The following is a 26611-nucleotide window of genomic DNA, read 5'->3' as shown; positions in this document are numbered from 1 at the left end:
CCAAGGGACAGACTGCCTCCTCAAGTGGGTCCCTGACCCCCGTGCCTCCTGACTGGAAGAGACCTCCCAACAGGGATCTAGAAAAACCTCATACAGAAGAGTTCCAGCTGGCATCAGGCTGGTGCCCCTCTGGGACAAAGCTTCCAGAGGAAGGAGCAGGCAGCAATCTTTGCTGTTCTGTAGCTTCCACTGGTGATAACCAGGTGAACAGGGTCTGTAGTGGACCTCCAGCAAACTGCAGCAGACCTGCAGAAGAGGGGCCTGACTCTTAGAAGAAAAACTAACAAACGGAAAGCAACAACATCAACATCAATAAAAAGGACCCCCACACAAAAACCCCATCCAAAGGTCACCAGCCTCAAAGATCAAAAAGGTAGATAAATCCACAAAGATGAGGAAAAACCAGTGCAAAAATGTTGAAAATTCCCAAAACCAGAATGCCTCTTCCCCTCAAAATGATTGCAACTCCTCTCCAGCAAGGGCACAAAACTGGACAGAGAATGAGTTTGACAAATTGACAGAAGTAGGCTTCAGAAGGTGGGTATAACATATTCCTCTGAGCTAAAGGAGCATGTTCTATCCAATGCAAGGAAACTAAGAACCTTGATAAAAGGTTACAGGAACTGCTAACTAGAATAACCAGTTTAGAGGGGAACATAAATGAACTGATGAGCTGAAAAACAGCAGGAGAACTTCGTGAAGCATATACAAGTATCAACAGCCAAATCAATCAAGCAGAAGAAAGGATGTCAGAGACTGAAGATCAACTTACTGAAATAAGGCATAAAGACAAGATTAGAGAAAAAAGAGTGAAAAGGAACAAACGAAGCCTCCAAGAAATATGGGACTATGTGAAAAGACCAAACGTACGATTGATTGGTGCACCTGAAAGTGATGGGGAGAATGGAACCAAGTTGAAAAACACAATTCAGGATATTATCCAGGAGAACTTCCCCAACCTGGCAAGACAGGCTAACATTCAAATTCAGGAAATATGGAGAACACCACTAAGATACTCCTCAAGAAGAGCAACCCCAAGACACATAATCATCAGATTATCCAAGGTTGAAACAAAGGAAAATATATTAAGGGCAGCCAGAGAGAAAGGTCAGGTTACCCACAAAGGAAAACCTATCAGAATAACAGTGGATCTCTCTGCAGAAACCCTACAAGCCAGAAGACAGTGGGGGCCAATATTCAACATTCTTAAAGAAAAGAATTTTCAGCCGGGTGCAGTGGTTCACACCTGTAATCCCAGCACTTTGGGAGGCCGAGGTGGGGGGATCACAAGGTCAGGAGTTCAAGACCTGCCTGGCCAATATAGTGAAACCCTATCTATACTAAAAATACCAAAACACAAATTAGCTGGGCATGGTGGCACATGCCTGTAGTCTCAGCTGCTTGGGAGGCTAAGGCAGAAGAATCACTTGGACCCGGGAGGCGGAAGTTGCAGTGAGCCGAGATCACGCCACTGCACTCCAGCCTGGGCAACAGAGTGAGATGCCATCTCAAAAAAAAAGAAAGAAAGAAAAGAAAAAAAAAGAAAGAAAAGAAAAGAATTTTCAACTCAGAATTTTATATCCAGCCAAAATAAGTTTCATAAGCAAAAGAGATTTCCAAACAAGCAAATGCTGTCGGATTTTGTGGCCGCCAGGCCTACCTTACAAGAGCTCCTGAAGGAAGCACTAAATATGGAAAGGAAAAACCAGTACCAGCCACTGCAAAAACACACCAAAATATAAAGACCAAGGACACTATGAAGAAACTGCATTAACTAATGGGCAAAATAACCAGCTAGCATCATGATGACAGGATCAAATTCACACATAGCAATATTAACCTTAAATGTAAATGGGCTAAATGCCCCAATTAAAAGACACAGACTGGCAAATTGGATAGAGTCAAGACCCATCAGTGTGCTGTATTCAGGAGACCCATCTCACGTGCAGAGACACACATAGGCTCAAAATAAAGGGATGGAGGAAGATCTACCAAGCAAATGGAAAGCAAAAAAAAAGGAGGGGTTGTAATCCTAGTCTGATAAAACACACTTTAAACCAACAAAGATCAAAAGAGACAAAGAAGGCCATTACATAATGGTAACAGGATCAATTCAACAAGAAGAGCTAACTATCCTAAATATATATGCACCCAATACAGGAGCACCCATATTCATAAAGCAAGTCCTTAGAGACCTACAAAGAGACTTAGACTCCCACACAATAACAGTGGGAGACTTTAACACCCCATTGTCAATATTAGATAGATCGAGACAGAAAATTAAAAAGGATATTCAGGCCTTGAACTCAGCTCTGGACCAAGCAGACCTAATAGACGTCTACAGAACTCTCCACTCCAAATCAACAGAATATACAGTCTTCTCAGCACCATATAGCACTTATTCTAAAATCAACCACATAGTTGGAAGTAAAACACTCCTCAGCAAATGCAAAAGAACGGAAATCAAAACAGTCTCTCAGAACACAGTGCAACCAAATTAGAACTCAGAATGAAGAAACTTGCTCAAAACCGCACAACTACAAGGAAATTGAACACCCTGCTCCTGAATGACTACTGGGTAAATAACGAAATTAAGGCAGAAATAATGAAGCTATTTGAAACCAATGAGAACAAAGAGACAACATATCAGAATCTCTGGGACACAGCTAAAGCAGTGTTAAAAGGGAAATTTATAGCACTAAATGCCCACATCGGAAAGCTGGAAAGTTCTGAAATCGACACCCAAACATCACAATTAAAAGAACTAGACAAGCAAGAGCAAACAAATTCAAAAGTCACCAGAAGACAAGAAATAACTAAGATCAGAGCAGAACACAAGGAGATAGAGACATGAAAAACCCTTCAAAAAATCAATGAGTCCAGGAGCTGATTTTCTGAAAAGATTAACTAAATATCATAGATAGACTGCTAGCCAGATTAATAAAGTAGAAAAGAGAGAAGAATCAAATAGGCAATAAAAAACGATAAAGGGGCTATCACCACTGATCCCACAGAAATACAGACTACCATCAGAGAATACTATAAACACCTCTATGCAAATAAACTAGAAAATCTAGAAGAAGTGAATAAATTCCTGCACACATACACTCTCCCAAAACAAAACCAGAAGAAGTCGAATCCCTGAATAGACCAATAACAAGTTCTGAAATTGAGGCAGTAATTAATAGCCTACCAACCAAAAAAAAAGAAAAAAAAACTCTCAGACCAGACAGATTCACAGCTGAATTCTACCAGAGGTACAAAGAGAAGCTGATACCATTCCTTCTGAAACTATTCCAATGAATAGAAAAAAAGGGATTCCTCCCTAATTCATTTTATGAGGCCAGCATCATCCTGATACCAAAACCTGGCAGAGACACAACAAAAAAGAAAATTTCAGGCCAATATCCCTGATGAACATCAATGCAAAAATCCTCAATAAAATACTGGCAAACCGAATCCAGCAGCACATCAAAAAGCTTATCCACCACGATCAAGTCGGCTTCATCCCTGGGGTGCAAGGCTGGTTCAACATAGGCAAATCAATAAACGTAATCCATCACATAAATAGAACCAATGACAAAAAGCACATGATTATCTCAATAGATGCAGAAAAGGCCTTCAATAAAATTCAACACCCCTTCATGCTAAAAAGCTCTCATATCTCAAAATAATAAGAGTTATTTATGACAAACCCATAGCTAATATCATACTGAATGGGCAAAAGCTGGAAGTTTTCCTGTGGAAAACTGGCACAAGACAAAGATGCCCTCTCTCACTACTCTCATTCAACACAGTATTAGAAGTTCTGGCCAGGGCAATGAGGCAAGAGAAATAAATAAAGTGTATTCAATTAGGAAGAGAGAAAGCCAAATTGTGTTTGCAGATGACATGATTGCATATTTAGACAATCCCGTCGTCTTAGCCCAAAAGCTCCTTAAGCTGATAAGCAACTTCAGCAAACTCTCAGGATACAAAATCAATGTGTAAAAATCACAAGCATTCCCATACACCAATAATGGACAAGCAGAGAGCCAAATCATGAGTGAAATCCCATTCACAACTGCTACACAGAGAATAAAATACCTAGGAATACAACTTACAAGGAATGTGAGGATCTCTTCAAGGAGAACTACAAACCACTGCTCAAAGAAATAAGCAAGGACACAAACAAATGGCAAAAAATTCCATGCTCATGGATAGGAAAGATCAGTATCACGAAAATGGCCATACTGCCCAAAGTAATTTATAGATTCAATGCTATTCCCATCAAGTTACCACTGACTTTCTTCACAGAACTAGAAAAAACTACTTTAAATTTCATGTGGCACCAAAAAAGAGCCCGTGTAGCCAAGACAATCCTAAGCAAAAAGAACAAAGCTGGAGGCATCACACTACCTGACTTCAAACTCTACTACAAGATTACAGTAACCAAAACAGCATGGTACTAGTACCAAAACAGATATATATACCAATGGAACAGAACAGAGGCTTCAGAAATAACACCACACATCTACAACCATCTGATCTTCAACAAACTTGACAAAAAAAGGCAATGGGGGAAGGATTCCCTATTTAATAAATGGTGTTGGGAAAACTGGCTAGCTATATGCAGAAAACAGAAACTGAATCCCTTCCTTACACCTTATACAAAAATTAACTCAACATGGATTAAAGACTTAAACATAAGACCTAAAACCATAAAAACCCTAGAAGAAAATGTAGGCAATACCATTCAGGACATGGGCATGGGCAAAGGCTTCATGACTAAAACACCAAAAGCAATTGCAGCAAAAGCCAAAATTGAAAAATGGGATCTAATTAAACTACAGAGCTTCTGCACAGGAAAAGAAACTATCAACAGGGTGAACAGGCAACCTACAGAATGGGAGAAAATTTGTGCTATCTATCCATCTGACAAAGGTCTAATAACCAGAATCTACAAGGAACTTAAACAAACTTACAAGAAAAAAACAAACAACCCCATCAAAAAGTAGGCAAAGGATATGAACAGCCACTTCTCAAAAGAAGACATTTATGCGGCCAAAAAAACATATGAAAAAAAGCTCATCATCACTGGTCGTTAGAGAAATGCAAATGAAAACCACAATGATGTACCATCTCACTCCAATTAGAATGGCAATCATTTAAAAAGTCAGAAACAACAGATGCTGGCGAGGATGCAGAGAAATAGGAACGCTTTTACACTGTTGGTGGGAGTGTAAATTAGTTCAACCATTGTGGGAGACAATGTGGCAATTCCTCAAGGATCTAGAACCAGAAATACCATTTTGACCCAGCAATTCCATTACTGAGTATACACCCAAAGGATTATAAATCATTCTACTATGAAGACACAGGCACATGCATGTTTATTGCAGCACTATTCACAATAGCAAAGACTTGGAACCAACCCAAATGCTCATCAATGATAGACTGGATAAAGAAAATGTGACATATATACACCATGGAATACTATGCAGCCATAAAAAATGAGTGCATGTCCTTTGCAGGGACATGGATGAAACTGGAAACCATCATTGTCAGCAAACTAACACACGAACAGAAAACCAAACACCGCATGTTCTCACTCATAAGTGGGACTTGAACAATGAGAACACATGGACAAGGGAGGGGAACATCACACACCGGGGCCTGTCAGGGAGTGGGGGCAAGGGGAGAGAGAGCATTAGGACGAATACCTAATGCATGCAGGCTTAAAACCTAGATGATGGGTTGACAGGTGCAGCAAATCACATGGCACATGTATACCTATGTAACAAGCCTGCGTGTTCTGCATAGGTATCCCAGAACTTAAAGTAAAATAAAATAAAATAAAATAAAATAAAATAAAGAAAAAGAAAATGTTTCCTTTTTTATTCCAAAGTTCCAAAGTTTGCTAATCCTTCAGTATTTTCAAAGACTCTGGTCTCTCAATTATTGCCCCTTTCTAAAAGTATCTTGAGTACCTCCCTCTCAACTTATTCCTTCTTCTCTACCTTCAAATGTACCCATCTCCTCACCTTGAAAAAAAAAAATCAACTAACCACACTATGCTTCAAATTTGCATCCATTTCTCCTCTTCCTTTGATTGACAAACTTCTTGAACTGAAAAGTCTGTCTACTAGCTCTACTGTTTTGCTACTCACTCATCTCCTTAAATGTCCGCAATCTGTTTTGCATCCTTACCACTTTACTAAAACTGCACTCTCAAAGATCACCTTCCTTAACTTCAGAGCAACATTTCATAATGGCCATAACCTTTCTGAAAAACATTACTCCCTTGGAGTTTCAGACCAGCCTAAGCAACATGGCAAAACCCATATCTACAAAAAATACAAAAATTAGTGGGGTGTGATGGTGCATGCCTTGTAGTCCCAGCTACTTGGGAGGCTGAGGTAGGAGGTTGACCTGAGCTCAAGAGGCAGGGGTTGCAGTGAGTCAGTATTGCACCACTGCACTCCAACCTGGGTGACAGAGCCGGATCCTGTCTCAAAAAAAAAAAAAAAAAAAAAAAAATTACTCCCTTGGCCTGAAATATCCTGGTCCTTGTGTGGGAAATATCTTAGTCTAAGAACTTTGTCTGTTCCAATCCTCACATTTGTAATCCAGCTGTTTATAGTTATCACCAATAAGTCTTCAAGCCAAAGGCAGCTGAGACTGAAACAGAATGCTACTTCCATATAAAGATGTTTTCTTTGTTGCCATAGCTCCGTCTTGTCTTCTCACCAGCCTGTTCCTGACCCCTCTATATTATAAACATCTTGGTTAGGTAATTGGTGACTGATACCTTTGAACATCCACTTTACTCTGCTCTACCCACAGCCTGAAATTGAATTGACTTTAGATAAACCCTCTGACATTTATAAATGTGTAAATTATTGTTTATCTAGCTTTAAACTATTCTTTCCGAAATCCTCAAGCATAATTTAAGATTGGTGTCTTTGTCCTGGTATCTTACCTTTTCCCTTTCATTTACTACATACCATAAAATGGTATAAGAACCCTATAAGGAGAACGCACTCAATAAATGACTAATAAATCTCCAGTAGAATTTTTTTTTTTTTGAGACGGAGTCTCGCTCTGTTGCCCAGGCTGGAGTGCAGTGGTGCGATCTTGGCTCACTGCAAGCTCCGCCTCCCAGGTTCACACCATTCTCCTGCCTCAGCCTCCTGAGTAGCTGGGACCACAGGAGCCCACCACCACGCCTGGATAATTTTTCATAATTTTAGTAGAGACGGGGTTTCACTGTGTTAGCCAGGATGGTCTCGATCTCCTGACCTCGTCATCCACCCGCCTCAGCCTCCCAAAGTGCTGGGATTACAGGCGTGAGCCACCGCACCCAGCCAATATCGTGTAGAATTTTTTGACTGTTCCTTTTGGTCATCTATCTTTATTCTTTTTATTTTAACTTTGAAGCTGGTAGATTCAGAGTTAAAATCTCATTACTTTGTTCTTCTCTCAATACCACTGATTAATTTTGGTGTGCATGAGAAGCCCTGAGATATTTTTCAAATTATAGATATGCCCAGGTTTCATCCTGCACCTAAATGAATCAAAACCACCAATGGTAGGGCCTGGGCATCTGTATTTTTCACAGGCTTCACAGGTGATTCTGATTTTGGGGGGGAGGGGGAGAGACGGAGTTTCACTCTTGTTGCCCAGGCTGGAGTGCAATGGTGAGATCTCAGCTCACTGCAACCTCTGCCTCCAGGGTTCAAGAGATTCTCCTGCTTCAGCCTCCCGAGTAGCTGGGATTACAGGCACGCACCACCATGCCCAGCTAATTTTTGTATTTTTAGTAGAGACAGGGTTTCACCATGTTGGCCAGGCTGGTCTTGAACTCCTGACCTCAGGTGATCCACTCAACTAGGCCTCCCAAAGTGCTGGGATTACAGGCGTGAGCCACCACGACCAGCCTGATTCTCATTTATACCAATATTTAAGAACCACTGCTCTTTATTTTTTTCCTCAGAGAACTCAACTACTCTTCTGTCTTCAACTACCACCTCTGTGTAAATCATTGCCAAATCTATAGGCTCAGTCCTGATCTTTCTCATAAGCTCTAGTCTCACATCTCCAACCTTATTGTCATCTCAAATGCAACAGGTCTAAAACTAAAACTTACAAGTCATTCATCTACTTCTGACTTTCCTGTTCATTGTTCCATAATTCCTCCAAGTAATAACGAATTATAGCTTATAAATCTTCATGACTTATTTCATCACATAGCACATAATCCAGGCACACTAAATTTGTTTTTAAGGAAACAAAATATATTCCAATAAACATATTTTTGAAATAAAATTATTTTAACTTGGAGGCCTCCTGCACTAACAATCTGTTCTCCACTGTATCAAAAATAGTATGAGGCCGGGCGCGGTGGCTCAAGCCTGTAATCCCAGCACTTTGGGAGGCCGAGACGGGCGGATCACGAGGTCAGGAGATCGAGACCATCCTGGCTAACACGGTGAAACCCCGTCTCTACTAAAAAATACAAAAAACTAGCCGGGCAAGGTGGCGGGCGCCTGTAGTCCCAGCTACTCGGGAGGCTGAGGCAGGAGAATGGAGTAAACCCGGGAGGCGGAGCTTGCAGTAAGCTGCGATCCGGCCACTGAACCCCAGCCTGGGTGACAGAGCGAGACTCCGTCTCAAAAAAAAAAAAAAAAAAAAAAAAAAAAAGTATGATACACATAACAAGCACCCAAATATCTGATTAAGAACTGCTATGTGAACTGAGACAGTACATGGGACTCTCTTCTTTACTGTCTCTTGTCCGTTCTCTTATCCTTCCCTTTTCTTCTCTTATCGCTTGCCTTTCCCTCTTCTTCTCTCCCCCCTTGCCTTTCTCCTCTCCTTGCTTCCCCTTTTTTCTCCACTTTCCTTACCTGTTTAGTATTTTTCCTCTTACAGCCCCCCCGCTTTTTTTTTTTTAACATTCTCTTTTCTCTTCCCTAGCTCTCTCATCTCCCTGGCCCAAATCCCATCAACACTGTGTGGTTCTGCCCTCACCCCTTGCCTTCCCTTAAAAAAGAAAAAGAAAAGAAGAAAAGAAATGAGACAGTACATGGGAAGAGGCTGTGACAGCCACTTCATCTACCATATCCCTATTTGATAAGCAGTAAACAGCTAAAGCAATATTTCTTCATATGCAGAACAGTAGGAGTTAAGAATTAATGCACTTTAATATCACACAGTTCACCTGTGTACTAAGTTTCTTCCACTGATAAATTCCTAGCTCTTACCTCCCCATAACTACAGGATCTAAGGCTCCTGGGGGCAATGATATCAATTTATCTAAGAGTTAAAGAGCTAGAACTGTTCTCTAAACATGCTAATAGAGTGGACTCATGAGTAAGTATATTATTGATTATATTAAGCACAATTACCCTATACCTACATGGAAGTTGTATACAGTTTTGTTTATATTCACAAAGATAGTTAGTAGTAAATTCTATTTGTTGCATACAGATAAAAGTCATTTGTCTTTACAATGTCAAGCAGTCCAGAGGTTCACCCTTTGGTTTGTTACGTCAATGTATTCTTTATAATGGGCAATATACTTCCCATAAATGCATTTGCTGTCACTATGCCTATTGAAAATCAGTAACTGTCAGCACACTAGACTTTGCCCATTTAGCTAAAGCACTGGAACATTGCCAGACAGTGAACCACATTCAAAGCATCCAAGAAGATGAGTTTAGTTTGAGATTTTTGTTTTTTCGTTCTTGTTGTTTGCTCTCACAGGTAGAAATCATTTCCATAGTTTTTCTCGGTAATTCATTCCAATGTTTATCAATCCACTTCCTGAGGAAACTACTCTTTACACTTTTTAAAATCTGAGTATGTCATATGGTAACACTTATTCTATTATTAATAGAGGGGAAACTACTATTTGATGGTCCTTCAGAACCCTGAAGATTTTGATCATCTCCATGAGAAATAATCCATGTCCTTTAACATTTCTTTAAGTTCTCACTGTCTCACCTTTTAATCATCTTTGTTGTTCTCCTCCAGACTATTTCTTGCAGTGATACCTTTAAACGTTTGTTAATAAGGAGCTAACCTCTGAAAAAAATCATAAAACTGAGGGAGGCCATTTGCTTGAGAAACCAGTGTTCCTGGGTTGTTTTGTTTGTCTTTTAACAAATCTCTATCTAAGAACTGGCCAAAACATTATTTAAACTGCAGGAACACTATCCAATATATAGTAAGAACACTCCTCATAATACATGTCACAATATGTATACGTACATTTAATTTTCCGCTCTTCATTTACATGCCAACCTCCTCCTATGGTAAGTGCCCAGTTCCATAGGTTTACTGCCATTTCTTCAATCTGGTCAAAGAGAAACATTTCCTTAGCTAGTTAAAATACTGGCCACCTCCAACAGTATTTTCATTCTTGAATATTGTATGCTTATGCAACTATTATGGGTCATTTCCAGGCCCCCCATAATCTAGTCCCATACTACCTCTCCCCTCAAAAACTTACCCACTGTTAGCAATTATCTATTTCCTGAACACAACTTGTTCATTCCTATCAATGTGTCTTTATTCATACTATTGGCTTCACCTGATATACCTCCTCCCTTTGTTTTTTTGTAACTCAAATCCATTTCAGTCTCACCAACAACATAAATGAAGCTTTCAGCAACCCTTACAGTCTACGTTGTTCTTTCTTCTTTGAATTCATATATTCATTAAGTTGTATACAACTTGGCAATTAATTATATTACTTTGTATCATTTATTCTTTAGTTGTTTTAGTTCTCTTTTTTTAACCCAATTTATGCACAGCAGTGGTACAAAATGTATGTTAGTTTTAAGTCTTTTCTTCCACGCCACTTTTCTCACTTACCATTCCACATTTTTCTGATGAGCTTCAGTTTAAATAGATGATTTATTTAGCATTTGATACAGTTTGGATATTTTTCCCCTGGCAATCTCATATCATAATTTGATCCCCAGTGTTGGAGGTGGGGCTGATGGGAGGTACTTGGGTCACGGGGGTGGATCCCTCATTGTCTTGGTGCTGTCCTCACAGTAATGAGTGAGTTCTCAGTCTATTAGTTACTGCAAGATCTGATTCTTAAAAAAGAGCCTGGTACCTCCTCCTCTCTCTTTCCTCCTCTCTCATCATGTGATGCCTGCTCCCTTTCCCCTTCCACCATGATTGGAAACTTCCAGAGGCCCTCACTGGAAGCAGATGCCAGTGCCATGCTTCTTATACGATCTGCAGAACCATGAGCCAAATAAACTTCTTTTCCTTATCAATTACCCAGCCTCAGGTATTTCCTTTATACCAATGAAAATGGCCTAATGCAGCATGGTTGTCATTTCACTTATTATTCTGGGGCTAATTATCATGTCCATCTCCATCACATAGTATCCTCAGTGCCACAGTTGATCAAATGATTTTCTTTTTTCTTTTTCTTTTTTTTTTTTTTTTGAGATGGAGTCTCACTTTGTTGCCCAAGCTAGAGTGCAATGGCGTGATCTCGGCTCACTGCAACCACCTCCTCCTGGGTTCAAGTGATTCTCCCACCTCAGCCTCCCAAGTAGCTGGGATTACAGGCATCCGTCATAATGCCCAGCTAATTTTTGTATTTTTAGTTGAGATGGGGTTTCACCATGTTAGCCAGACTGGTCTCGAACTCCTGACCTCAGGTGACCCGCCTGCCTCGACCTCCCAAAGTGCTGGGATTACAGCCATGAGCCACCAAGCCCGGCCGACTTTCATACTAAGTATTATTTCATTTGTATCACTAAAAACACATGGAGTTAATACTGCACTCCAAATTACCCAGAAGAACAAATGATTCGACATATTATGATGGGAAATGAACATCCAGACTAAAATAGCTTAAAGAAGCTACCTGTTTTGGCATTTTGGAAAGCAATTTGGAAATATATAAAAGTGTTCGGCCGGGTGCGGTGGCTCACGCCTGTGATCCCAGCACTTTGGGAGGCCAAGGCGGTCGGATTGCCTGAGGTCAGGTGTTCGAGACCAGCCTGGCCAACATGGTCAAACTCTGTCTCTACTAAAAAATACAAAAATTAGTCATGTGTGGTGCCAGGCGCCTGTAATCCCAGCTACTCGGGAGGCTGAGGCATGAGAATCACTTGACCCCAGGAGGCGAAGGTTACAGTGAGCCAAGATCATGCCACTGCACTCCAGCCTGGGCAAGACAGAGCAAGACTCCATCTCAATAAAAATAAATAAATAAATAAATAAATAAATAAATAAATAAATAAATAAGAGAAACAATATAAATATCCAATAATAAAGAAATAAACAGGTGAATTATGATAAACTTTCTTGATGGAATAGTATTCATCCACTTAAAATAGTGGTCGTGCCTGGACATGGTGGCTCATGCCTGTAATCCCAGCACTTTGGGAAGCCAAGGCAGGTGGATCACTTGAGGTCAAGAGTTTGAGACCAGTCTGGCCCACGTGGTAAAACCCTGTCTCTACTAAAAATACAAAAGAAATAGCCGGGCGTGGTGGTGTGCACCTGTAGTCTCAGCTACTCGGGAGGCTGAGGCAGGAGACTCGCTTAAACCCGAGAGGCAGAGGTTGCAGTGAGTAGAGATCATGCCACTTGCACTCCAGCCTGAGCAACAGAGCGAGACTCCGTCTCAAAAAAAAAAAAAAAAAAAAGAACTTCAATAAAATATTGTATTCTGGTCAATGATATGCACACTAAAACATTTAGCGGGGGGAATGTACTGTTGTCAGCAACTCACTTTAAAATACACCCAAAAAATAAGATGGGTTGATGGACAAATGTATATGTGATAAAGCAAATATGGTAAAAGGTTTACAACTGTAAAAAGTAAGTGGCTGTTACGGAGGTGTCCAGTGTAATATTCTTTCAACTTTTCTGTTTGAAAATGTTTATTTTAAAATGTTGAGCTCTCTGGTCTCAGCTGCAGAAGCGAGATGACGAAGGGAACGTCATCGTTTGGAAAGCGTCGCAACAAGATGCACACATTGTGCCGCCGCTGTGGCTCTAAGGCCTACCACCTTCAGAAGTCGACCTGTGGCAAATGTGGCTACCCTGCCAAGCGCAAGAGAAAGTATAACTGGAGTGCCAAGGCTAAAAGACGAAATACCACCGGAACTGGCCGAATGAGGCACTTAAAAATTGTATACCGCAGATTCAGGCATGGATTCTGTGAAGGAACAACACCTAAACACAAGAGGGCAGCTGTTGCAGCATCTAGTTCATCTTAAGAATGTCAACGATTAGTTATGCAATAAATGTTCTGGTTTTAAAAAATACAAAATAAATAAATAAATAAATAAAATAAAATGTTGGGAACACAGAGCAAATTGCCTTTTATGATGTCAGAAATATTACATGTACCGTATAATTATAGCTAAGTAACATTTAAACAGTAAAACTATTAAAGAAAATACATTAAAATAATAGTTGTTATATTCAAGTGTGTGTTTGCATGTGATTTTGTATCCATTTTTTAAAACTTTCTGTAAAGTTATGTTACTTTACGATTTTAAACAATTTTTTGTACTTTCTTATATTGTGTTAGAAAGGATAAGATAAACTATGATTGTAAATACTTCATAATCACAAAACATATTTATTCAACACATGTGTATTAAGCACCTAAGATGTGGCAGGTTTTGTCGTAGGTTTACACAAATGTATAATGATAAGCATGGTAAATACATGCTGCAGACAGAAGTAAATAATATGAAGATTAGACTTTTCAGAAAGAAAATAAATTCAAGGCATTTCCAAAACCAAGTAGATCTTCTTGAAAAATAAGACCAAACTCTTATGGCTCATGCCTGTAATTCTAACAGTGGGAGGCCGAAGAGGGCAGACTGCTTGAGCTCAGGAGTTCGAGACTAGCCTATGCAACATGGAGAAACCCTATCTCTATGAAAAATACAAAAAATTAGCTAGGCATGGTGGCACACGCCTGCAGTCCCAGCTACTTGGAAGGCTGAGGGGGATCACTTGAGCCCAGGAGGTCGAGGCTGCAGTGAGCCGAGATTATGCAACTGCACTCCAGACCAAGACACTGTTTCAAAATACAAACAAACAAACAAACCCAAACTCTTGGAATCTTGTAATTTGTTTTCACTAACAGCTAAGTACAGTAAGAGGTTATGATCTAAAAAGAGATTTACAGCCGGGCACAGTGGCTCACACCTGTAATCCCAGCAATGTGGGAGGCCGAGGTGAGTGGATCTCTTGAGGCCAGGAGTTCGAGACCAGCCCGGCCAACATGGCAAAACCACATCTCTTCTAAAAACACAAAAATTAGCCAGGTGTGGTGGCGCCTGCCTGTAATCCCAGCTACTTGGGTGGCTGAGGCACGAGTACTGCTTCAAACCAGGAGGCAGAGGTTGCAGTGAGCTGAAACCCTGACACTGCACTCCAGCCTGGGCAACAGAATGTGATAGTCTGAAAAATAAATAAATAAATAAAATTAAAAACTGAGATACCACCTCACAGTACTAGGATGACTACTATCAATAAAAAAACAGAACAACAAGTATTGGTGATAATGTGAAGAAACTGGTACCCTTGTTCACTATTAATAGAAATGTAAAATGCTATAGTTGCTATGGAAAACAGTATGGCGGTTGCTCAAAAAATTAAAAACAGAATTGTCGTATGATACAGCAATTCCAATTCTGGGTGTATATCCAAAAGAATTGAATGCAGGGACTTGATCAGAAATTTCCATACCAATGCTCATAGCAACATTATTCACAATAGGCAAAAGGTAGATGCAACCCAAGTGTCCATCAACAAATGAATGGATAAACAAAATGTGGTATACACATACAATGGATTATTCAGTCTTAAAAAGGAAGAAAATTCTGACACATGCTGCAACACAGATGAACCTGGAAGACCTTATACTAAGAGAAATAAACCAGTCACAAAAAGACAATTATTATATGATTCCACTTACATGAGGTACTGAGAGTAGTCAAATTTATAGAGACAGAAAGTAGAATGGTGGTTGACCAGCTGATCTCAAAATTTGTAAGAATTTTAGAGGCCAAGGGGGAGTTGCTTAATGAGTATAGAGTTTCAGTTTTGCAAGATGAAAAGGGTTCTGGAGAATGGCTGCACAATGTGAACATACTTAACACAAGGGAACTATACACCTAAAAATGATTAAGACAGTAAATTTTATGTTATGTGTGTTTTACCGCAATAAAAAACACAACGAGATAACACTTCAAACCCACTAAAATGACTATAACCAAAAAGACAAATAATGAAAAATGTCAGCAAGGAGGTGGAAAAACTGGATTCCTCTATCCCTCTTCTTTTTTTTTTTTTTTTTTTTTTTGAGACGGAGTCTCACTCTCTCGCCCAGGCTGGAGTTCTGTGGTGTGATCTCGGCTCACTGCAAGCTCCACCTCCTGGGTTCACACCATTCTCCTGCCTCAACCTCCCGAGTAGCTGGAACTACAGGCACCCGCCACCACGCCCAGCTAATTTTTGTATTTTTAGTAGAGACGGGGTTTCACAATGTTAGCCAGGATGGTCTTGATCTCCTGACCTCGTGATCCGCCTGCCTTGGCCTCCCAAGGTGCTGGGATTACAGGCATGAGTCACCACCAACTGGATCCCTCTTATACTGCTAGTGGGAATGTAAAATGGTACAGCCATTTTGGAAAACAATCTGGTAGTTCATCAAAAGTTTAGAGTTAACACATGGCCCAGCAATTTCATTCTTAGGTACAAACCTAAGAAAAATAAAAACATAAAAATCTGTACATGAGTATTTATAGCAGGATTATTCATAATAGCCAAAAGGTGGAAGCAATGAAAACGTTCATCAATAGATGAATGGACAAACAAAATATGGTATAGCCATACAATGGGATATTATTCAGTCATAAAAATGTATGAAGTACAAATACATGCAACAACATGGATGAACTTTGAAAACATGGGGCTAAGTGAAAGCAGTCAGTAAACCACACATTGTATGATTCTATTTATATAAAATGTCCTCATTAGGCAAAACCATAGAGACCAAAAGTAGATTAGCGGTTACCTAGGGCTGAGGGTGAGGGAGGGAAGGGGATGGGAGGAAATGGAGAGTGTTTGTGAATGGGCGTGGTTTCTTTTTGAGGTGGTGAAAATATTCTAAAATTAACTAACCGTGGTGATAGGTGCACAACAACTCTGTGAAATACTAAAAACTATTGAATTGCATACTTGAAATGGGTGAATTGCATGGTATGTAAATTATATCTAAATAAAGGTATTTATATATACATAAACACATACATACATATATAGATACATATATATAAAGAGGAAGAGAGATTTACAATAAACTTTCTTCTCACCTTTCCATATAAGTAATCACCAAAATGCAAGTATTTGCCCAAGGTAAATGTTCTCAAAAGTGTTTCAAGCCTCAAGACAATTTCCATATTAAGTAAGTAACAGACCTTCATTTAAACATTAGAAAATTACCCCCAAAAAAAGCACTTCTGAAGGCTTATAGTCAACTGAGTTCTCCACTACTGGGTGGCTCCACTACTTTGCTGCAAAGGGAAGGAAAAGAGAACTCGTGTGTGCCCAGGACCTTATGTATGTTATTTTGTTTACTATTCACAACAACACTTAGAGGTGGGTATTACTATTATCATTTAACAGATGAGAAAACTGAAGCCTGGAGAGGTTAATAAATATGAATAATATATAACATTACTAATAAATAATAAATGTTTAAACTTGAGCACATATTTTTCCATTGGTTTCTAAAATTTTTTTCCCCTAAATTAGGTGTGAACATCCAAAAATAGATTTTTATATGTTTAGCAAGGGTTAAGACTACTTTTTTACCTATATAATACATTGGTTAAAATGAAGAATTATCAAAACTTGTCATAAACAGAATTATTTTTATACTAACCTGAGCGTCTGTTATTTCAGCCATAGACTCCCTGTTGATATTTGCTATGTCTCTGAAGAGTCTATCAATTGCCTCTGGTATGTTAGGTGAATTATCATTTGCAACCAGGTTTTCAACAACTTCTGAAATAACAATGGATGATTAATGTGCTGTGAACTATTACCATTGGCTAAAAGTAGCAAAACATTTTTAAACCTATTCCTAAATCATTGGCCAAATGAATATAGCATGAAGGAACTTGATCCTTAGAGTAAAACCAAACTGGAGATTTAAAGTTTATTTAAGCGAGAGTATAATTTTCAAATAAAATTTGCATTCTTTGGGAGTCACTTGTTTATAACTTAATCATTATTCATTCTCAGAAAGGAAAATGCATTGACTTCACTAATAGTAAAGTTATTAGGTAATATTAAAAGTACAAAACAGGCCAAGCATGGTGGCACACATCTTTAGTCCTAGCTAGTCCAAAGGCTGAGTTGGGAGGATCACTTGAGTCCAGGAGTTCAAGACTATGGTGAGCTATGATCCTGCCACTGTACTCCATCCAGCAAGGGCTACAGAGTGAGACCCTTTCTCTAAAACAAACAAAAAAACCCTACAAAACTGAACTTAACAGTGTCTTCAAAACTAGAAAATGTAGAAAATCTGAAAGATCTGGATACGTGCCCTGTAAAACTGAAAAACTTATTAATATTTTCAAGCATTAGACAGACATAGCAAACTGCTGGCTCTGAAGTCTTGACCTTACTTTGTGAGAAAAAAAAAAATGACATGCTCAATTAGCAACAACATTAACCAGCTATTGAATCTGCACAAATGATGTCACCATTTTCTAAATGGTCTCAGCTCCAGACTCCACATAGCTGAATCTTACTAGGCCATGGAATTCCTTAAAACCCAAGCATTAGCTGTGCACAATGTTCCACGCCTGTAGTACCAACTACTCAGGTGGCTGTGGCAGGAGGATCCCTTGAGCCCAGGAGTTTGAAACAGACTGGGCAACATAGCAAGACACCATTTAAAAAAAAACAAAAAACAAACAAACAAAAAAAAAAACACTAAAACTAGGCCAGGCGCAGTGGCTCATGCTTGTAATCCCAGCACGTTGGGAGGCTGAGGCAGGCGGATCACTTCAGACCAGGAATTCGAGACCAGCCTGGTCAACATGGCAAAACCCCATCTCTATTAAAAATACAAAAATTAGCTGGGTGTGATGTGCCCGCCTGTAATCCCAGCTACTGGGGTGGCTGAGGCATAAGAATTGTTTGAGCCTGGGAGGTTGAGGTTGTAGTTAGCTCAGATCGTGCCACTGAATTCCAGCCTGGACAACAGAGCAAGACTGTGTCTCAAAAAAAAAAAAAAAAAAAAAAACCCTAAAACTAAACAATAAGCATGATGTAGAATCTCAATTGATGCCTTTCATATTATCAAAAAATTTTTTTCAAACTCATGTGACATAAGTGTCCATAAGCTACATAGTTCTAATTTATTGCAACATTCCTGAGCCTCAGATTAGCAAAAATGTTATTAATATTCATAACAGTACCATAAAAGCACCTTCTAAAAGATTTTTAAGCTGCTAAAATAAACAGAACTTTTACCTTGCTACAATAAAAAATAAATCAGCTACAAAAATTTCAGTTAAACAAATGCTTGAGGTGATGGATATCCTATTTACCCTGATGTGATTATTACACATTGTATGTCTGCATCAAAATATCTCATGTATCCCATAAATATATACACCTACTATGTACTCATAAAAATAAAAATTAAAAATCAAAATTCTAGCTAAACATAAGACTACAGATTCAAATAAAGACTTCACAAAGCAAATTATGTTCAATTATGTTAAAATACCACATATTTTAAATACTTTAGGTGAAAAAATATATATGAAAAGAAAAAATACAAAAATTAGCCAGGCATGGTGGCGCGTGCCTGCAGTCCCAGCTACTCTGGAAGGTGAGACAGGAGAATCGCTTGAACCCAGGAGGCAGAGGTTGCAGTGAGCTGAGATTGACCACTGCACTCCAGCCTGGGCAACAGAACAAGACTCCATCTAAAAAAACAAAAAAAAAAAAAAACAAAAAAGAAAAGAAAAAAGAAAAAAATCCTCTATCTTTCTGTCTCCCATAAGTTGTTTAATGGAAAGACTGCTATTAAATATCTTGACTCCTCTAAGATTAGGTAAGTATTGGGCTGAGGGACATATATTTATATAGACCTTGCTCAAAATATTGATAGCAGAATCAGGGAGATTTTAAAATGGATGTTTTTAAAAATACAAATATTGTTTAAAAACAGATTTTAAAAAAATATTTTTGAGAAGAAAACAAAACCCCAATATAAACTTTCATTTGTTTGTTTTGTTTTGAAGACAGAGTCTCACTCTGTCACCTAGGCTGGAGTGCAGTGGCCAATCTTGGCTCACTGCAATCTCCGCCTCCCAGATTCAAGCAATTCTCCTGCCTCAGCCTCCTGAGTAGCTGGGATTACAAGCACATGCCACCAATATACGTTTTTAATTTGAGTTCCTTTTTTAAAAAAACAGCCTGGCCAGCCGTGGTGGCTCATGCCTGTAATCCTAACAGTTTGGGAGGCTGAGGCAGGTAGATTGCTTGAGCTCAGGAGTTTGAGACCAGCCTGGGGAACATAGTGAGACTTCATCTCCACAAAAAACTTAAAAATTAGCTGGGTGTGGTGGCTCACACCTGTAGTTCCAGTTACTCGATGGCTGAGGTGAGAGGATCACTCCAGCCCAGGAGGTGGAAGCTGCAGTTAAGCTATGATCAAGCCACGGAACTCCAACTGGGTGAGAGAGCAAGACCTTGTCTCTCAAAAAAAAAAGAAAAAAAAATCCTAAGATATTATTGTAGAATACCAATAATAGTTTCTGGTTAGTTTATGAGACTATAAAGACATATATTTTGATTTGTGAATGTTCTCTTAAATGGTTAATGTTTTATTAACTCATTTTTGTCTAAATAATTCTGGTCCTTTCAAAACATATTTTCAGTGTTATTCAGCTGAGCAACTTCACTGACACCAGCTGAGGCAATGACAGCATTGCAGTCCTTCAAGGATAAAATGCAGTCAGCAAAACTGGGTAAGTGATAGAGATCACACAGCTGAAAGGTTGAGAGTTACACTATAAAGAAGAGATTTGCATCTGGGAGAAGCTCAGAAAAGAAAATCTATTTTTTTGTTTCTGTCTTTGTTTTGAGACAGGATCTTGCTGTGTTGCCCACCCTGGCCTCAAACTCTTGGGCTTAAGTGATTCTCCCATCCGAGTAGCTGGCATTACAGGTGTGTGCCACTGCACCCGATGAAAATAACTTCTATAAATGCAGTCTACGGCTGGGCAAAGTGTCTCATGCTTGTAATCCCAGCAATTTGGGAGGCCAACGCAAGAGGATTGCTTGAGCCCAGGAGTTCGAGACTACCCTGGGCAATATAGGGAGACCCCCATCTTTACAAATAAATAAATTAAATTAGCTAGGCAAGGTAGCCCACAACTGTGGTCCCAGCTACTCGGGTGGCTGAGGTGGGAGGATCGCTTGAGCCTGGGAGGTTGAAGCTACAGTGAGCTGTGATCACGCCATCGCACTCCAGCCTGAGTGACAGAGACTCTGTTTCAAATACAAAATGCAGTCTACTCCTGAGATGAGAAGACAGCAAACTGTATTAAGGTTTTATCAAGCAAGACTGTACATTTTGAAAAATTCATTAAATTATTTTCCTGGTTACAGAAAGAAACTATGATTTACAACATGATTTCAGTCCATTTAATTTAAATGAGATGCATCCTAGTTAAAACTGGAGGGGTCACTCGATTGAGGCAGTCATGTTAATCTGTATCAATTAATGCTGATTAAGTAGATAACTTTCTAGGTACAGTATAATAGAAAATAAACATTTTCCCTGTCCTTGAGGAAGGGAGCTTCTGTTACAACATGCAAAAATCTATCAACTGTCCTGCCAAGTCTTTCCCTGTGACCTCCATCAGCTCAACCAGTCATTCAAAACCCAAAGCAGCTCAAAGACCTGCCAAGATCAATTCAAGATTTTACTCTAAGTCACAATAATTATATGCAACTTCTTTAGTGAGAAAAGAACCAGAAATGTCAATAAAATTAACATTTGCATATTGTTTTCCAGTCTCAAATCTTTTGCATATGCATTCTCATTTAATCTTCAATCTATTCTGTAAGGAAGATATTTTTATTTCATAAGATGTGGAAACTAAGTTTTAACAAAATGAAGTGACTTTTTAAAAAATCAGGCCTCTTTGCTGGATAAAGTAACTTCTTGATGGTAATAAAATAGAAAGTAGTAAGCTAGGACTTGAATTCAGGCTTTCTGATTTGAAATCTTGTATTTTCCACTATACTGGTTCTATCAGCAAGGATCTGGAACAAGTGACAAGCTAGGACACTCAGACAACTGAAAAATAGCAGAGAAGAAAGAAATGAGCCAAAAGCATTCAGAGCACTACACTATAGCTCTGATTGTGGGCTAAAGAAAACTATTCAAACTGCAGAGGTTGGTTTGAATGAGGACAGTCAAAATATCCAAAACAGTGTCAAAAGGGCCTGGCAAAATCAGGCAAACAGGTTTAGTCTTACACTAAAATTACATTGTAAATCGTAATTTCTATCCACAGTCACAAAGATAATAATTTTTCCTATATAATGTTCCAGGAAGTCCCAAATGACAAATTGGATATGGTACAAGAGAATCCAAGCAGCGAGTCATAAAGCAGAAGTCAGATGGAACTGCATGTACCATAGTTTCAACGGATCTATTCACAGCAGTGTATTGTAGTTCTGAGCAATGTCCTGATCCTGGAGGGTAACTAGGGATGGATGCAGGGCAGGCTAACCTTATGAAAATCATGACAAGCAGAAATGACACACCTCCACAGATGAAAAGCTCCAGCTCTCTGCTTCCTGGTGGGGAGGGAAAGAGTTGATCTGTGCCTCTAGTGCCCCAACTTCTCCAGGGCTGCCAAAAGAACTTGCATGTATCTCTCTAGTTTTGAGGCTCTGATCGGTCCGGCAAACTCTAGGTGCTCAGGGGAGAACAGGAGACAGTGGCTTGTGCTGGTACATGCCATGGCTCTCCACTCTGGCTCAGCCCAGAACAAGCAGACAAAAACCACAGCCTCCAGCTTCTCTCTGGGGAGAGAAAGAGGTGGTAGAGGCCCCCAGAATCTCTGGCAAGGCTAATTGGTGGGGCCCGTCTCCTGTACAAGACAAGTCGATGAAGAATGAGAGAGGTGCCTTATTTATCTAACACACAGGCACCAACAGTGGGTCAAGGAAAATGAAGAACCAGGCGAAGATGTTCCAAACAAAGGAACAAGATAATCTGCATAAACCAACCCTAATTAAATAGAGCTATATAATTTATCTGACAGAGAATTAAAACAACTCTCATGAAGATGCTGACTGAGGTCAAGAGAACAATGCATGAACAAAGTGAGAATTTCAACAAAGAGATAGAAAATATTTTAAAGTACCAAAAATTTCTCCAAGAAGATATACAAATGGCCAACAGGTATATGGGAAAAAATTTCAACATCACTAATCATTAGGGAAATGCAAACTAAAATTTAAAATTACAATGATATATCACCTCACATCCATTAAGATAACCAGTATAAAAAAAAAAATAGAAAATAAGGCCAGACGCAGTGGCTTATACCTATAATCCCAACACATTGGGAGGCCGAGGTAGGTGGATCACTTGAGGCCAGGAGTTCGAGACCAGCCTGAGCAACATGGTAAAACCCGTCTCTACTAAAAATACAAAAATTAGCTGGGCATGGTGGCGCCGCCTATAGTGCCAGGTACTTGGGAGGCTGAGGCAGGAGAATTGCTCAAACCTGGGAGGCAGAGGTTGCAGTGAGCCAAGACCGTGCCACTATACTCCATCCTGGGTGAGAGTGAGACACTGCCACAAAAAAAGAAAGGAAAAGAAAGAAAGAAGAAAAGGAAGGAAAATAAGAAGTACTGGTGAGGATGTAGAGAAATTGGAACTCTTGTACACTGTTGGTAGGATGGCAAAATGGTGCAGCTGCTATGGAACACAGTATGAAGGTTCTTCAAAAAATTAAAAATACAACTCGCATATGATACAGCAATTACACTTCTGGGTATTTATCCACATGAATTGAAGTGAGGGTCTTGAAGAGATATTAGCACTCCCATGTTCGCTATAGCACTATTCACAATAGCCAAGATGTGGAAATGACATAAATGTCCACCAGCAAATGAATGGATAAAGAAAATGTGGTATATACACATAATAAAATGCCATTTAGTCTTCAAAAAGGAGGAAATTCCGTAATATGTGACAATATGGATGAACCTTGAGGACATTATACTAAGTGAAATAAACTAGTCGCAAGACAAATACTGCATGGTTCCACTTACATGAAATACCTGAAATAGCCAAATTCATAGAACCAAAGAGTTGAATGGTGGTTTCCAAGGGCTGGGGGAAAGGGGTAATGGAGAGTTACTAAGCAACGGGCATAAAGTTTCAGTCAAGCAAGATGAATAAGCGCTACATATCTGCTATACAATACTATACTTACAGTCAATAATTATGTATACTTAAAATTTTGCTGACAGCAAATCTCATATTAAATGTTCTTACCACAATAAAAAAAAGAAATGATACAACTCCAAAGCTAAACAGGTGCCTAGAATATGCCCCTAGTATGTTAAAGCTCAAATCTGATGGCCAGTATAACTTAATCCAAACCAATGCTGCTATTCTTTCTTCCTTTGGATAGAACAAGCTCAGAGAATAGAGCAAACCTAAGTCTACAAACTGGGCTCATGAGAAGATAAAGCAATGTTAAGTTTTGGAAGGCAATTGGCTGGGGGTGGAGGGAGGCAAGAGCTGACAATATCATGCTAATCACAAAGGAATTTCCAACTTGATTCTGGTGAGGAAACCTATCTAGTCACATTCAGAACACTAAACTTAGAGACTAAAGGATAACTGTGAATGCAGTGGTTCACACCTGAAGCCAACACATCTCAGAGTCTCGCCCAAGGCCCACAGCAGCAAGGCCCCATGGCCCATGGGGAGTAATGCCAGGCTACTGCCAATGTTTACTTAAGGCCCAAGGGCTCTTCAGTCAACTTCTGGTGAATCTTCCAGGCCTGGGACTCATCCCCACAGGGACAGACTCCTCTGCCTGGGGAAAAAGGAGGGAAGAGTGGGAAGGACTTTGTCTGGTGGTTTCAACACCAGCTCAACCACAGTAAATTAGTGCACCAGGTAGATATCTAAGGTTTCCATCTCCAGGTCCTGGCTCCCAGACAGCATCTCTGGACCCACCCAGGGCCTGGGAGAACTCCACACCCTTAAGAGAAAGACAAAAGCCTGGCTGGTTTCACCACCTGCTGATTGTAGAGCTCTAGGGCCTTGAGTGAAAAAAGGTGGTAGCAGCGGGCCTTGGTTACAAAGGTGGTTACAGGAGGCCTTGCGGGAGACCCAGTACTGTGTTAGCTTCAGTCTAGGCAGTGGTGGCCATGGGGATGCTTCTGTCACCCTCCCCCAGATCCAGGCTCTCAGCACAGAGAGAGAGACTCTGGGAGAAAGTAAGAGAGAGAAAAGCCTCTGCTGGGTAATCTAGAGAATGATTCTGGATCTTATGGAAGGCCACCAAGGTGGTTCCTCTATGAGTCTGCAAGAAACAAAACATTACTGTACTTGGGGTGCCCCCTAAAGCAGATACAGCTTAGATCACAACACTAAAGTCTTTTCAAGTATCTGGAAAGCCTTCCAAAGAAAGACATATACAAATAAGCCCAGACAGTGAAGACTATAATAAAGACCTAACTCTTCAACGCCCAGACACCAAAGAACATCTATAAGCATCAACACCATTCAGGAAAACATGACCTCACCAAATGAACTAAATAGGGCACCAGGGACCAACCTGGAGAAACAGAGACATGTGACCTTTCGGAGAGATAATTCAAAATAGCTGCGTTGAGGAAACTCAAAGAAATTCAATATAACACAGAGAAGGAATTTAGAATTCTACCAGCTAAATTCAGCAAAGAGATTGAAATAATTTAATCCGAAATTCTAGAACAAAAATGCAATTGGCATACTGAAGAAGGCATCAGAGTCCTTTAACAGCAGAATTCATCAAGCAAAAGAAAGATTTAGTGAGCTTGAAGACAAGCTATTTGAAAATACACAGTCAGAGGAAACAAAAGAAAAAAAGAATAAAAAACAATGAAGCACACCTGCAGGATCTAGAAAATAGCCACAAAAGAGAAAAGCTAAGAGTTACTGGCCTTAAAGAGAAGGAAGAGAAAGAGATAGGGATAGAAAGTTTATTCAAAGGGATAACAGAGAACAGAGAACTTCCCAAACCTAGAGAAAGATATCAATATCCAAGTACAAAAGGTTATAGAACACCAAGTAGATTTAACCCAAGAAGACCACCTCAAGGCATGAAATAATAATCAAACTCCCAAAGCTCAAGGATAAAGAAAAGATCCTAAAAGCAGCAAGAGAAAAGAAACGAATCACATGCAATGGAGCTCCAATATGTCTGGCAGCAGACTTTTCAGTGGAAACCTTATAGGCCAGGAGAGACTGGCATGACATATTCAAAGTGCTGAGGGAAAAAAACTTTTACCCTAGAATAGTATATCCAGTGAAAATATCCCTCAGACATAAAGGAGAAAGACTTTCCCAGACAAACAAAAGCTGAGGGATTTCATCAACACCAGACTTGCCTTACAAGAAATGCTAAAGAGAGGATTTCGATCCTCTCTTATAACAATAATGAGCAATAAAAAATAATCTGGGCCGGGCGCGGTGGCTCAAGACTGTAATCCCAGCACTTTGGGAGGCCGAGACGGGCGGATCACGAGGTCAGGAGATCGAGACCATCCTGGCTAACACAGTGAAACCCCGTCTCTACTAAAAAATACAAAAAAACTAGCCGGGCGAGGTGGCGGGCGCCTGTAGTCCCAGCTACTCAGGAGGCTGAGCCAGGAGAATGGCGTGAACCCGGGAGGCGGAGCTTGCAGTGAGCTGAGATCCGGCCACTGCACTCCAGCCTGGGCGACAGAGCAAGACTCCATCTCAAAAAATAATAATAATAAAAAAATAATAATAATAATCTGGGCAGGGCATGGTGGCTCATCCCTGTAATCCCAGCACTCTGGGAGGCCGAAGTGGGCAGGTCACCTGAGCTCAGGAGTTTGAGACGAGCCTGGCCAACATGGTGAAACCCCGTCTCTACCAAAAACCACAAAAATTAGCCGGGAGTGGTGGCAGACGTCTGTAATCCCAGCTACTTGGGAGGGTGAGGCAGGAGAATTGCTTGAACCCAGGAGGCGGTGGTTGCAGTGAGCCAAGTCAGCACCATTGCACTCCAACCTGGGCGACAAGAGTGAGACTCCGTCTCAAAAAAAAAATTATATGAAAGTACAAACCTCACTGGTAATAGTAAGTACAACAACAACAAAAAAGTAACACTGTTATAACACAATTATTTTAACACTGTAACTGTGGTGTGTAAACTACCCTAAGCAGAATGAATAAACAATGAACCAATGAAAAATAATAAATACAACTTTTCCAGAAATAGTACAATAAGATATAAATAAAAATAACAAAAAAGTTAAAAAGCAG

General features: G+C 39.9%; 1 protein-coding gene and 1 pseudogene across 2 annotated transcripts in view; one reads left to right on the top strand and one right to left on the bottom strand.

Moving 5' to 3' along the window:
* Positions 1–26611, bottom strand: part of TEX11 (testis expressed 11) — a 348904-nt gene that overhangs the window by 299150 nt on the left and 23143 nt on the right. For both annotated transcript variants that reach the window (XM_007992000.3, XM_037988900.2), the window contains 2 exons: positions 16931–17052; positions 10255–10339 (listed from right to left, as the gene is read on the bottom strand). In XM_007992000.3, coding sequence (XP_007990191.1) covers positions 10255–10339; positions 16931–17052 — 207 coding nt within the window. The remainder of the gene's footprint in view (positions 1–10254; positions 10340–16930; positions 17053–26611) is intronic.
* Positions 12927–13282, top strand: LOC119620907 (large ribosomal subunit protein eL37 pseudogene; annotated as a pseudogene).

Source organism: Chlorocebus sabaeus, chromosome X (genome assembly GCF_047675955.1).
Source record: "Chlorocebus sabaeus isolate Y175 chromosome X, mChlSab1.0.hap1, whole genome shotgun sequence".
NCBI classification, from domain to species: domain Eukaryota; kingdom Metazoa; phylum Chordata; class Mammalia; order Primates; family Cercopithecidae; genus Chlorocebus; species Chlorocebus sabaeus.
Note: the sequence above shows the minus strand (reverse complement) of the source record. Positions and strands in the feature narration are given on the sequence as shown.